Below are 15,302 nucleotides of genomic sequence, written 5' to 3'. Positions count from 1 at the left end.
GCATGGATAGATTGGCATCTCGACGTTGGACAAGATTTTGCCAGTCACTAGACCCCCGAAAGCCACTTTCCCACATCTGGAGAACCATACGTGGTCTACGTTCCCTCCCTGAACAACGCTTCCCATTCAAAGCGCTGGCGCTCTTCCAGGGGCGGCTAGAGGCTGATGTTGCAGAGGACTTTTGTGCAAGGATCGCTGGCCAAGCAACCGGTCCAGGCTTTCCAGCCCCCAGTCGCATCCCTGTTTCACGTGACGGCCGCATGGATCTTCCTTTCATAATGGAGGAACTAGAAGCGGCTCTTGCTCTATGCAGGCGTTCTTCATCCGCGGGACCGGATGGAATATCCTACCGCGCCTTGAACAACCTGAGTGATAGCGCACGGAGAGAACTGTTACATCTCTACAACTTATCTTGGCAGGATGGCATGGTTCCCGAAGAATGGAAGATAAGCCGCTTGGTCCCTCTCCTGAAGCAAGGCAAGTCCCCACTTGAATCCACCTCATACCGCCCAATAGCGCTGGCCAGCTGTGTGGGAAAGATAATGGAAAAGATGATCCTTGCCCGCTTGGAATGGTACCTGGAGCACTACAACATGTTACCGAATTGCATGGCTGGTTTTCGACGAGATCGCTCTTCAGTAGACAGTGTTGTTGATCTCGCTACGTACGTCCAGCTTCAAAAGTCACGCAAAAGACTATCTGCAGCTTTGTTCTTGGATGTCAAGGGGGCATACGATAACGTATCTCACGAGGCTATCCTCGATGCTCTTGAGATGGTTGGCCTAGGTGGTCGAGTTTTCCAATGGATCTCTCATTACCTTTTTATGAGATCGTTCTTTGTCTGTACCGGTGATGGCAAAACGGCACTACACTACACGTACCGAGGTGTTCCTCAAGGCGGTGTACTAAGCCCTACCCTATTCAACCTCACACTCATTGGTCTCGTTGATCATCTGCCAGCAGCGATCAAGATATCTATGTACGCCGACGACATATGTATATGGACCTCAGGTGTGACACGTCCTCAGATACGTGCAAGACTTCAAAAAGCTGCTGCTCTAACAGCTATATACCTGCGCAACCAAGGTCTTGAAATCTCTTCAGACAAATGTGCACTGCTGGCGTTCACTCGCAAACCAATGACACCCTACGCCATATCAATAAATGGCCACATAATTTCGTATGAGAAGACTCACAAATTTCTTGGCATAATCATTGATAGAGATCTGTCATGGAGCCCGCACGTGACCTACTTGAAAAAGCGTCTGACAGCAATCTCCCAACTTTTCAAGTTTCTGGGAGGAAAGACTTGGCGAATGTCAGTGCATGCAATGTTGGAATTGTACAGGGCTCTTTTTCTGGGCTTCTTGAGGTACAGTTTGCCCTTACTGACCAACACCTGCCAGACAAATCTTCGTGCTCTACAGGCTATTCAAGCTCGGGCTCTCAGGGTTTGTCTTGGTTTGCCAAAATGCACATCGACAGCAGCGACTATTACGATTGCTCGGGACCAACCCATACAAACACACATTGCGGTAGAGGTGTTGAGAGTGCACATTAGGCACGTTGCCCAGCTGTCACCACAAACAGCTGTCACCACAAACCCGTAAAACATTGTACGATGACGTTGGCATTGCTACTCACTTGTTAAGTGTCCACATACATACACTCAGTGAGATACCATAGCAATACAATTACGAAGAGCTCCAGGAAGCCAGGGCTCTTCCTTTCTTCTTTTTTTTTGGGGGGGGGGGGGGGGCGGTCATCCTTATACGTAATGAAGGTTGATAAACATGAACTCTAGCAATCCTTAGGAAGAGGGTTGTTTATATGTGTCGTTTGTTGCTTCGTTTTATCGGCGACGAATACTCGATCGATGAGCCAAGTTCGTGTTTGGACCCTGTTAGAGCTTTACGAAAGAACCGAGGTAAGTCATTCCTATTTGCCTGACGTTAACGCAGTTACCAATCTTACTACTTGCGCCTGTGGTTGCGCTCTTTCTTTCGATCATCAATCTGCACAGTTTTCTTTGTAACCGGTTCCACCTTACGTATGGCACTGCCGAACATTCCGCCACACCATAATAGTAACATCATATTGCCATTACCCTAAAGCACAGCAGGAAGATAACCTCATTCTGGCATCTTAATTGCAGCTAAATTTGTCATATCTTGTAGAAATACCGTACATAGTTCCGAATAGAATGCCTCTACAAGCAAAAGTGAGAGTTGACAGCATAATATTAAGCTAAACAAGCCAAGATGTGCGGCAGTAAGCTAGAAGATGACATCGCTTCAATTTTAAGTAAAATGAAACGTGATACTGCTAGCAGTGTCCCTTTCAATTCTTTCTGTGCTCGCGCAACCAATAGGAAGGAATTCATTGTCGTCAGTTGTGGGTAATTTTTGCAGGCGGAAACTACTGGGTTGTCGCGAGCATGAATCCAAACTGGCACGGGCATTGCGCGCCTATCCAATTTCACGGCAATACGGAGGCCCTCAGTCTACGAGTCAGCTGCTGTGGGACCGTCCGAGAGGATTTGTACGCGAGGCAGCACCGCAGCGACAATCAAAGTAGTGCTTCCAGTTTCCGACCCACGTCTGCCCATCGCTCACGAGAGGCCAAAATGTGACAACCATGAGGTGGTGCAACCCGCCCGTCACACTTCGTGGCAGATAATCTCTTCAGACGTAGACATTGGAACTCGCACTTACAGGCCTTCCGTGTTCTGTGGTTAGCTGAACGGCATGTCTGGGGAGAACGCAGTAAACCGGGTACATTTAGAGAGCAGTGAGAAACGACAATGTAGGCAATCTCAAGTGCCAGTTATTGTGCGTGTGTGCAACTCAGGTTTCGTTCGGGGTGCTTCTTTTTTCTCGCCCCGATCTTCTTTCATTTTTGCTTAGACGAGTATGGTGGGAGACATTCTGGCTCCAGACAATGGGCGCCGGCTAGATCGCGTCACATGGCGTTGCACGGCTGTTATCATACACGAAAGAAACCAAAATACATTCAGCTAAGTGAGGTTTAAAATCCGTGGCAATGCTTACTTTCATTGCGCCTGAATGTGCTTGCTTAAAATAAACCGCACATACAAGGGCTATAGTAAAGCTAGGAACAAATTACGACGAAAGGAAAGTGGAGCCTGGACGAGGTAGGCACTCACAAGCCAGAATACAAATCAGTTTGCATTAGAGCTAAGTCCCTGAGCAACAGCAAATGACCGAACCGGCGCAGTAAAACGGCACCTCCTGGCCAATTTCAGTTAGGTTGTGGTTTTGAGGGGTGTGGTTTTGAAAACTTGTAGCCATTGTTCCACACGTGCGGTTGAACCAGGGCTTTAAGCATTCCTCGCATGTATACTCGCGTGAAATCACGATGAACCACTTATCAAAACAAACAGCAAATGCTAAGACAGATTTCCTGCGACACGAAATCTCCGTCATCATTGAGGCGGGTGCCGCACTTGCGCTAAAATAGGGTGCAGTACAGTTTCTTGCAAAAGTTAGCCCGCCCCAGAACAGGTGGTCCACCCGTGTCCACCACAAATGGTACAGCTGTGGCGGGTCAGTGTGTTGCAAGTGCCCGTGTTTACTGCGCAACAATATTCATTGGGCCTGGTGTAGCCAGTGTTGGTCGAAATCTAACCTGCGGCTCTTTTACCAAGGAGGGTGCAGTGTAACCTCCGACACTTCAGGTCATGCAAAAGGCCCGTACCACAAACACGGCCGATTGTAAATTCCAGTAAATTTCAACATAGGTAAGAACTTAGGTTCCCTTAAGACGCATTGCATTACAGTACTGCCTGATAGAGACTCCATAGTGATTTCAAACTTTACTGGCTCCTAAAGATGTGTAGTTCCAAAATGGCACTGTTACATCGACGAAGAAGGCGCAGTACCTGTATTTGGCACTTGGCCTCTAGTGTTCACCTTGACAGTGTGCTTGATAAACGGGGCCCGTGTCCACAAATATTTCTTACGCTAGAATTGATCGTCAGACCAAATTCCAGCCAATCCTGATGCTTCACGTAGGTTAGCGAAGACGACCGGCCAATGTCAATATAGCGATTTCGAACGAGAAGCTGTGCTAATTCGGCCCCAGATTATTATTCGCGTACTAAATTTCACCTTGTAGTGGGCAGCACGGCTGTCACTGATGTCAACGAAACGGCGGCGCGGAGCTGGGTAACACTTTCTGCCACACAGTAGAAAATATGCTGGTTCTAGAGAGAATGCGATCGTGCATCTGAGCATGCGGTCCCATTGGTAAGTCACGATTGTTCGTTTCACTGGTTTCGGTACGACCACCATATAAGATCCCAGCCCAGTGCTTCAAGGCAACTTATGACCCGCCGTGGTTGCTCAGTGGCTATGGTGTTAGGCTGCTGAGCACGAGGTCGCGGGATCGAATCCCGGCCACGGCGGCCACATTTCTATGGGGGCGAAAAGCGAGAACACCCGTGTACTTCGATTTAGGTGCACGTTAAAGAACCCCAGGTGGTTTAAATTTCCAGAGTCCTCTACTACGGCCTGCCTCACAATCAGAAAGTGGTTTTGGCACGTAAAACTCCATAATTTAATTTTAAGGCAACTTATGCTACGGCCATGCCTTAAATGAAAGTGGTCTGTTACTTTCTTACGTGTACGAACGCCCACTATAATTTTTGAAGGCGAGAAGCGTAAGTGTCCGTAGATTTTTCATCAGAAGCTAAGTGTAAGGTAAAAAACAACGCCCCACTGCAACCTGCGGCGCCACTGGTACAAATTTCGTGCATGCATAAAGCTGCTGCACTGGGTGGACGGCTGGGCCATTTTCGGTATATGGCAAATAATGTCGCCATGTTCCTGGCGGCCAAGGGGAAATTAAATGCGTTTTGCATGTTTGGCTCTCTCTTCGGAACCTAGAAATAATTAATGTAAAATCGTGGAATTAAGTGTTGAAGAAAAATTTCTTACAATTTATTTTCTGGTATTGCAGTACATTTTTTTGTATTTGACCGCATGACTCGTTGCGCCAGTGGGCGTCGCTATTACGGCTGCCGGCTTGGCTGCCATTTTGTTCGTCTGCTCCTGGCGCCCTCTGCAGACGTGCAAGCCTTTGCCGTATACTGTGTGCTGCAAGTCTTTGTTTCCGTAACGGTCAGTGGTCCAACAATGTAAGGAAAACAGAAGAAAAGCCACAACGTGTTCCGCGCAGCTCTTTGTGGGGCCAACACCGGCAGAGACAGCAGAGACACTTTATTGCGCTTCTAAGAAAATGAAAGGTAAGCACGCTTTTTATGCTGTCGTTAGGTAGTGAGTAGCCGCTGACCTTATCAAAACGGCTATTAGAGGAAAGGAAGGGTCTCCCGTACGCGGCACATTTGTGTGTGGCGCGCAAATTCATTGAAGCTATACATATCGACATCAGCTGCTGAGTCGAGTGAGTGCTAGCTAACTCCCTGACGGAAATTGCGCTTCGCTACATCTCGGCGACTGCTGTTCGTTGTGTGGAGGAACAAGAAGGTGACAAACTTTACTCAAGATATGTGAATGTGGGCTGCGCGGACGACGTTGTTAGGTTAGAGGACACATGGCTTGCCTGTTGTTGGCTAGGCATTGCGTGTTTCCTGGAGCTTCGCAAGTTGCGGAAATCAGTTGAGGGAGCACTGCGCATGCGCAAAAAGCCCCGCAAGCACCGTTTTACCCGCGTTGTCTGCTACGGTGCCGGACGCTTTTTACTATATACACAGCGACGATTTTTGTGTGCCACCGAAAAACCCCCTGCTTGTCTGTTCTTTATCTGATATTCACGTGCGATGTGCTATGTTCGTGGTTAAATGGGAACTAAGCAGGCGAGCTGAGTTTGCTGAGAACGAGCGAATTTACCTTCGCAGCAACTTGCGCTGGCATGCATTTTGTACGAAGGTGCTTAAGACCGCGCTGTGCGAGCCACGTGCTCCGGCGTTCCCGCAAAGTTTTCTTCCCACCTGTGCAGCACAATTTCTTCTACACTAGCGCATACTCACAGAAAATCGACCGGTGGCTGACAGCATTTGAACGCTGGTCTTCCTCTAATAGGAATTCGGAACAGTAAGGAAGACATGGAGTAAATGAAAGCTTGAACCAGCTAAACTTTCAGTGCCTTATTTAGAAGTGAATAAGAAAATCAAGGATCAAAATAATTTAGCTGCCAGAAACTGATCAGTATTTTCAGGCAGCTATTCAGAAAGCAGCATGCCGAACCTGTTACTTCAACACAGTAGCAGTTAAAATAAGAATTTGGCATGTTCACTATTTGCGCCACATTTTTAGCATAAATTCCGCTACGAAGCATAATAAAAGCTGACCTACGTGAATTTAGATCACTGTTTCGCCAAAACAGTCCTAAAATTTGTTTCAGCAGTTGTGTTGTGTATAACCTTATTAAAACTTCACTTTTTCTTCATACCACCGCCCCAGCGCGGACTATTCCACCTCCACAAAACCTAGTGTGATTATGCGAAATGTGATGCCTTTATATCTTTTCCACCGGTCTTGCTTACTGATACTTTTTTGCATAAGAAATCTCAAATAAATGTTGTGATAAACGAGTTACCTTGGTGCGACTGTCACGGGTAGAGCAAAACAAGATGACTTTTGCTTTTCAGAAATTGTAAGAAGCTTCCGCATCTGCTGATGCGCGTATAGAATGTGCAGTCCGTACTGTAGATACGAGTTATACTCAGCTCTGTAAGATTGTTTTGTGCATTGTATCTCCTGCTGGTGCAGAATTCGCTGATATAAATGTGCCACATTTGGTTGCCTGTTAATGTCCTGCCAAAACGAAATAAATTACGACAAGCTGTGGCGTGCTGGCTCTCGTAACTTGAACGGAATGGGGCAATTTCTTTTTATTAGTACCATGGTTGCGCTGCTGGCACCTAATTGATACGTGAACAACCACATACGCAAAGAGAAATTGTCACTACAACAAGAAAAAGGCTGAAAATCACGGCTGTTTAAGCAAGACGCAGACTGCAACAGCAGACACAACTCGTTCTCGTTGTCTCTTGCGTCTGCCGAGAAAACAGCGCGCTCGTTGAGTGTATAGTAGATGACGTGAGCGGGATGGCGTCACCCGCTCGAGCTTTAACGAAACCGTTGTATAATAGGACACTTAATATCCTTTTTTTTTCTCAGGAGCATGGCTTGCCAGGAACCAGGAGATAAGCTGGCTCTCGTGACGTAATTACCATTTACCTGGGGAGGTGTATACCAGCCGACTATAGCTGTGGCTGCACCACTCCGGCGCTGAAGGCAGTTGTGATGTGAGTCGCTCACTACAGGTGCCTCTATACAGCATAAGACAGTCCTTAATTGCGCAGGTTTCGTGGAATATCATCGCCTGTATTTTATTTTATTTCTGCTTAAATAATATTCCTCCACCTCTTAAGTGATTGACGCTTCTCATTCTTCATACATATTTGCATGCTACGCGTAAGCTTTCAATTACCGCAATCGGCAACGAGCAAGATGTCCCTTAGATATTGTTGGTTTCGGAGATTTTCCTAGCACGGCGCCTTGGACAGTAGGCTAGCGTCACATAAAAGATGCTATAGATGAGAAGATGGAGAAAGCTTAAAAGCAGCGATAGGCCCGGTAGACCTGCTGCGGGGGAGTTACCTAGCTAGAAGCTTATATGCCTTGCATCGGTGTACGTATATAAGCAATGACTTGGAGCATCACTTTTGATGTCGGTAGGCAAGATAAACCTTCTGAGTGGATGGCGTTTGAAAAGTTAAAAAAAAATAGATCCGGAGATTTTTCTGGAAACCCCTCTCTATCTCTCTGAAATATATTACGCCAAGCTGAAAGTGAGAACGTTCAACATTTAATGGCATTAAGCTATTAAGGGTCCCATGACCGAGCACAATGTCCATATCATATTCTCGAATACAATTCCTAACTTCAAGCTGCCACGGCAGAAGCTATAATAAAGGTTGCGCGATGATCGCCGTACTTGCACATGAAATGTGCAAACACGCACATTGACTGGCATACAAATAGCGGTCCTCTTTCGTGAGCTACGTTAGCGAAGCTCAAAAAGCAATCTGAGAGAATTCCTTTCAAAGACCGAATTATTTCATTGTCTTTTTCATGTCTTTTTACATACCTTTTCGTATGCTCAATATATGACATCTATGGCTTGGTCAGTATTGTTACCTATTGCCTGTTGTTGGGATATGTGTCTCGAGCATCGGTGCATATAAGAGGGAATAAATTAACAATAATGGAAAAACAATTAGTAACATTCCAATTTAATGATCAATAATTGAATAGGGTGAAAGGACGGAGAGGTAAGCGAACAACAGCGGCAGTTTGGGGCATGTTCGTAATCCATCAAAACTTTTAAAAGCACCTGTGCGTGTTTGTATATGTGCCTTTCTTCGTCTCGTGTCCAGCTCGCAGTTTTTAACGTTCTTAGATAAGCGAAAGCCACAAAGCAGCATAGTAGAATTCTGACAGTCGCTTTCACCGCGGGCGCCTTTGTAAATAAACCGCAGATGGCAAACTATAAACATTCCTCGTGGTCTTTCAGTAGCGTTTCCGACCGAGTCATGCAAAAATAGGTGCACGCGACACGAGCACACTAAAATTCACAAAACGTAATGGTCATATCGAGATAACAAGCGGCCGACTCCTTTCGCTGATGATGAATGGTTGCTCATGTGTAACAAGTTAGTTCCACCTGTCATTTGTGTTTTTATTATTTTGTTTTTGCTTTTTTTTTCTTCATTTTGACCTAAAGCGTTCTATGATACTGTTCAGATAACCAAGTGAAACCGAGCGTGAACTGAAAAGTCAGAACGCAAAAGCAAGAAGGTATGCAGCCCGCACCACAATATGGACAGATAAACGTGGCTAGCTGTTGGTATACCATGGCGCACTGTATCTATATAAGATGTTTGGGTTTTTCCCCTTTTTTACAGTAAACCGAGTTTTAAAACTTCCTGTTGCAGATAGCTCAATTATACTCCCTCAGTCGCTTTGCCTGAAGGGGTGGAAATTATTTGCAGGAAACATCTGAAACACCTAATCAGCAAAACTCCGCATAACTGTTTTTTTAACGCAGAACAAGGGGTGTACCTGCACATTCCAATCGTCCAGTGCTATTAGGTCTATCGCCATATGTCGATATATGAACGTCAGGATAGATCAACCTCCGCAGTGCCAATTTTTCCTTCTTCTTGCTTTTTCCCCTTTTTTTGTGACAGCGTCAGGATTCTTAATTGGTATGCAGCGTGTAACGGGACAAGCACGCCAGGCGAATCGCATGAAGTTCGGATGCCGCAGTACGAGGAAATGTGTGCGAAGTCTTACCTATACGTACGACGTCCGGGAGGCCATGGACGAGAGCTGCGACCCACAAAAGCACAAACAGTGCGATCGCTAGCACAACACCTTGCCCCCGAAAGCACGCCATATTACGCGCTCGTCAGTTCACCACCACTTCATCTGTACAAGGAGAGAGGGCAGAACGGTGGCGAGCATTCAGGTTTCCCACTACCGTCACCGCACGTTGTGTCTCGATTCCCTAGGCTGCATCACAGATGACGATGGTCTTGCGCAATCGGGCCCCCAAGCTCGAATTCGTGTATCACGCAAGAAACGGTTCTTTCGCCAGTTATTTCCTTGCCCACGTCACGGACGATCAATTTACGAAACACCGCTGGTGCCTTACGTATGTTCCCGAGCCGGATGCCCGTTCGCTGGGCGCGACACTGGTTTACAGGGGTCGGAGTTCTAGCTCCCTTGGCTATCGCTAGGCCTAACTGGCACGGCTCTCGGCCTCCTCAACGAGGAAGCATCGTGAAGCAAGACAGCGGCTGTCTGTTGCTATTTCGTCCACAGACGCCGCTCGAACGGAGCGTTACGTTTTCGGACCTGGCGCTACAGAAACGCCGGATGTCTCTTTCTCGAAGGCGCTTGAGAGAGTGAAGGAAAGGGGACAACGCATGGGCCGCCGGAAGCGCGAGGTGAAGGGGGCTTTTAAATGACAACTAAGCGGGTAGCGGGGAGAGGGCGACAAACGGGAATAAAAAAGCACCGAGCAACTTGCCGCCTCGGCGTCGAGAGTGCATGCGTGCGAGAGTGTCCGAGGGCTCGCACCCGTGGCGCGTCTATTTTGAGCTCGAGCCTCGACCCGCGCGTGCCAGAGTGGCCCAGCTGTTCTAGCGGGGTGCCATGGTAGGCGCTTTGTGTCTGGCTTTAATTAGGGCTGTGCCTTCAGAGCCGTAGAAGCTCGCTCACAGTATCCAGAACATTTCAGTACAAATTTTGTCTGCGCAATAGTCATGGCGGGCATCGACTAGAATGCTGTAGTGCGGTCTCGTCCTTTAACCTTGTAGCTATAGCTCACCGTTAACGGTGTCATCACTGCAAGCTACATGGTGGCCAACATTCGCAAGTTCCAAGCACGGCGTTCCGCTTAGCCAAAATGTGACCAGTGTTTTTCGGTGCTTTGCACACTGAACACAAGGCATTCGCCAGAAATGTTGTCTTTTTATTTTTCCGGAATACAGAACGTTTTTGAGCGCATAGAAGGGCTTTCATTTCTAGAGGTAATTGTTGCAAAAGGCGCAGATCAGAGCCGTAATTTAAACCATTGCAAGAACACTAAAGCAACTTAGCGCGGCTGCTGCCTGTGATCCCCGCGCGTTTCTCTTCTTTATTTCCAGCAGTAAACCCCTGTATAATCTGTGCACATATCCCAGCATTTAGTTTGCGCCGTTACGTCGTGGCATTATCTCTCACACCACGTCAGCGGGGGTACTGCGGGTAGATGGCGCGCCCGTACGCCCACGAATACAATAATTGGAATGACTGCCAGTGCTGCCCGTGCTGCTCTCATTGATAGCAGAACATCGATCATTTATTGTGCTACTGTCCGCGCTCTCATTTACAAAACGCATTCGCTCAACAACGAATCGCGACAACGGCTCCACAGCGCGCTGTTCTTCAAGACGCTACCTCAACACCAGCCTCACTTTTCGTCGACCCACAACGCAGTGACGGCACCTTTAGCGTTGTTAAGGACGACCGGTCTTTGCTAATGCATTTAAATACGTGCGCCGTCAGTGCGCGTTCACGCCGGCCTTCCCTGTCTGCTTCGTCCCCCACCTTTCTATTGTGCTGATTGTCTGGCAGCTAACAAGACTGGTCAATTTAAAGCTTCAGTGCTGGAGTATTCATTCCCTTGTTTTCTTTGTATGGGCTGCACTATCTTTGCTTAACCTACCACTCGTGTTTATTTTCGTATGTCTATGAGTTTCTGTATCGCAGTTCTGCCTTAATACACCATTGACTCAATCGTATAGTTCTCTCTCTCTCTCTCTCTCTCTTGATTCTGTATAATGGGTAGGGTCAAGTGAGAGGGGCGTAATATACATGCACGAGAAAGACTAGAGGGTAGATGTATAACTTTTCTGAGAATGGATAAAACCAAGCGTTCTACTTTACTGCTCTCTAATTCGCGGTAGTAGGTAATAAGTCGACGTTCAGTTATGTTGTTTTCTAAGGACGTAGACACAAAGTGTTACCTTTATCACCTGCACAAGGGGAGCGGGAGGTGTTGGGGGGGGGGGGGGGGGTGACAAGCCGTATCGATCACATAATGGTCGGAGTGACAGTGCTATAGATAATCATTTCCGTGCGCAGCGCAGCTGTCAGATTGCAGGGGTCGTCAGAAGAACAGTAGGTAGAAGTTTGCAGTTAAAACCGCCAATTAAGAGTTTTCTTCTTACCTTCGTTTCATTATCTGTCGCCACAGTGTACTCAGCTTTAAGCTGCATATCTAGCTGCAGAACCGCTGCAGAACCGGCCTGCAGAAGTTATGACTCACCACGACATCATAATGAGGCACGCTGAAGTGGGGGACTCCGGAAATTTGGACCACCTGGGGTTCTAAATCTAAGTACACGGGTGTTTTCGGATTTGCCCCCATCGAAATGCGGCCGCCGTGGCAGGGATTCGATTCAACGACGTCGTGCTTAGCAGCCCAACACCATAGCCACTAAGCAATCGCGGCGGGTAGACTCACACTTTTGGTGTTGTAGTTTCAGAGGCATGTGATCGCAGATCGTTGCTCCGAAATGGGCGGTTATGGTTCGCGTCATAAAGAAACGATGGTCCCGACGATGGTCACTAGCACACGGCACCAATGAAGCATGTTTTGCGAATGCGGGCTCTAAAACTGTTGTTTCAGTTATGAGTATCTATGCTCCCACACTTTATTTGCTCTCTATTTTTAGTATACGCGAACTGACGATTTCCGCCTTCTATCCGCACATCGGCGTCGTCAGGCCACCGCAAACCGTCGAAATATCTCTCATACAGCAACACTATGTCTCATTAATAGCGATGGTTATCCGTAATCTATTATAACATAATTGACTATTATTATACTAGTATTCAAGATTTAATTTGCTTGACAGCTGAGAAAGAAGAAACAAATTACACGCAGAATCTCCTGTGGGAGTTCTCTAAATGATGCTTAAGCATTTTCTACTAATCACATACTGCTTCGTTATCGTATGCCGCTTTGTCACCATCACGCAATCAACAAGGGACACAACATCATCTACCAGTGGATACCGGGTCACTGTGGAATTTCAGGAAATGACAGTGCGGATGACGCTGCCCGGTCGGCTCATGATGGTGCCCAGATTACACCCATACCGCTGTCAAGGACAGATGCAGCCACAAGTCTTCGCTCCCTCGCCCGCGAGCTTACACAGAATCTGTGGAACACCAGTGAATTCACGAACGCACGTCTCCACAAATTGGATCCACGTCTGCAACTCCGCCTACCACCAGGGTTGCCACGAGCGGAAGCAACACTTCTGTGCCGCCTGTGGCTCGGCGTGGCATTCACAAACTCCTATTCATTCCGCATTGGAATGGCTGACAGCCCTACTTGTGACACCTGCGGCTGCGAGGAGACGATTGAACACCTCCTTTGTGACTGTCCCCGTTACGCAGTGCGAAGAAAAGTGCTCGTGACCGCTCTCGCAAAACTGGACAATCGCCCCTTTACTGAGGAAAAAGCTCTAGGACACTGGTCCAGACGGGCTTCGGCACTCAAGGCCTTAAGGGCTTTGTTGAAGTTTTTAAGGACATGTGAATTGTGCGACCGCCTCTGGACGTTGTAGCGCGTAGTTTCGCGTTACTGTGTCAATTTTCTTTTTTTTTTTCCTCTTCTTCTTCTTTCTCCTTTTATTCCCTTTACCCCTTTCCCCAGCACAGGGTAGCCAGCCGGTACCTACACTGGCTAACCTCCCTGTCTTTCCTCTCCTTTGTCTCCTCCTCCTCCTTGGTATAATTGCGATAAAAACCGCTAAAGAATCGTGACACGGAGAAGGGCGGTTGCAACACCGAAATGTCATCTGGCACCAGCATGAGACGACGAAGAAGAGGGTGTTGGGCTGCTGAGCACGAGGTCGCGGGATCGAATCCCGGCCACGGCGGCCGCATTTCAATGGGGGCGAAATGCGAAAACACCCGTGTACTTAGATTTAGGGGCACGTTAAAGAACCCCAGGTGGTCGAAATTTCCTGAGTCCTCCACTACGGCGTGCCTCATAATCAGAAAGTGGTTTTGGCACGTAAAACCCTATAATTTAATTTTTTTTAACGAAGAAGAGGCAAGTAGTACCAACATTCACTCATGTTATATGATGGTGCGTTTGTGTGATGCCGCTACTTCGTGGAAGATAAGAACTGGTCAATGCGCGCTGTAGTACGTGATGCAATTGAACAGTGTCACGTTTCGTGGAACTCGTACCTGCCACGCTGCCTCCTCTCGATGCTAACCATTATAAGCCGTGATCAACGGTACTCCGGCGGCGGCTGCGTTTGGCGCTGCCGCGCGGACCCTATGTTGAAAGCGATCTCCAATGTGGTCAGTGTTCACCGAGTGCTGATAGCTTCGTGTGCGCTGTGTTCTCGGCGCTTTGTTCGCGTTGAAGCGAGAGGCAGCACGAAGGTCAATTCGCTCGCTACCGCGGGTGCTATGTTGAAAGCTATCGTGTTACCTGACAGACGGACGGGCTGCCTCGTTGGGTAGGCATAGAAGTGCTTACATGTTTAAAGAAGCATCTGCAAACGGCTGCAGCACTACATAGATTTAGCTAAATGAATGCGGGTTACACGATGAGTGATTACATGATCCACATGCTCGGCCCGGAACTGGTGCCGTAAGCCCTCGACAGTGTTATACCTAAGAGATTCATTTTGGCAGGAGATTCAGGGACGACTAAGTGTAGAAAGCTCAGTTGGCATAACCATAGACCTTTGAAATATACAGTGTATATTGTGTACTTCAAGCGGGAAGATGCAAAATAAGTAAAGCATAGGAAATTAAATTAGAATTTTTCTCCAAAAATATTCATATGCAATCAGCAATAAATCATCGTATTACGCACTCCAAAACACATGTTGAGACTCTGGAGCAATCTGTTTCCTTTTCGATCTACATTTAGAGCGCTGAAACGAGCACGGCCAAACGTGGTGCATGTGCAATGCGGCTGACAAAAAAGGAATGGTTGTTGTTGTTGTTGTTGTAATAAAATGTGTTTAATTTTCTTTTTGTTTGCACAATCTTTTGTCGGCGCTAAGGTAACGCCTGCATGTACAGGCGCCGACAAAAGTGGTATACTCCACGCAGATTGCTACTGCAGCGGCGTCGCTCGGCATTTTGGCGAGCTGAAGCACGAAACATTGACACGAGTCAAGCGACATGCCTGCAGATAATAAAGGGCACCCATTGGCTGTCTCGATCCCAGATGCTGCCTGTAGATGGCGTTGCGATGCAGTTTGCCGTAGAGTTACTGTATATGCTACCACAGGTAGCAGAGTTGCGCATCTGTTTTATCACGCCGCTAGCGCCTCTATTGGCAGAGCGTCATCACGTGGTAGTCAAGCAACCGTACATTGCGGAGAAGCAGATGCTCGGGCCAATTTTTGTATTTCCCGACGCCATCGCTGCAGCGAACTGGATTGACACAAGTTATCGCCAGTCAAATTCACAGCGAATCCGGCCGACCTTGGCGTTCGCTGTTCGCGTGCGGGCTAGCTGCGGAGAGCTAGCTATATAGCTATTTCAATGTAGCTATGTCAATCCCGTGAGAGAAAAATTTTCACTACACTCCCACAGAAGGTTACTTTTGGTATCTCTGCAGTGAAAAGGCACATAATGAAGTGGTACTTGCAGATGTGGCTGATATCCAGTGTGGCTGATATCCAGTGCCTGCTAGTAGGTGGGTACGCTTCTACAGCAAGT

General features: G+C 47.6%; 1 protein-coding gene across 1 annotated transcript in view; it reads right to left on the bottom strand.

The window, feature by feature from the left end:
- LOC126522464 (glutamate receptor ionotropic, kainate 2-like) overlaps positions 1-9,908 on the bottom strand; it is a 74,730-nt gene extending 64,822 nt beyond the window's left edge. Inside the window, exon 1 of the mRNA XM_050171207.3 lies at positions 9,345-9,908. Coding sequence (XP_050027164.2) covers positions 9,345-9,447 — 103 coding nt within the window. The 5' untranslated portion in view covers positions 9,448-9,908. The remainder of the gene's footprint in view (positions 1-9,344) is intronic.
- Positions 9,909-15,302: the final 5,394 nt, after the last annotated feature.

Source organism: Dermacentor andersoni, chromosome 6, assembly GCF_023375885.2.
Source record: "Dermacentor andersoni chromosome 6, qqDerAnde1_hic_scaffold, whole genome shotgun sequence".
In the NCBI taxonomy this organism is placed as follows: Eukaryota; Metazoa; Arthropoda; class Arachnida; order Ixodida; family Ixodidae; genus Dermacentor; species Dermacentor andersoni.
The sequence above is the reverse complement of the archived record's forward strand: the minus strand, read 5'-3'. Positions and strand labels throughout refer to the sequence as shown.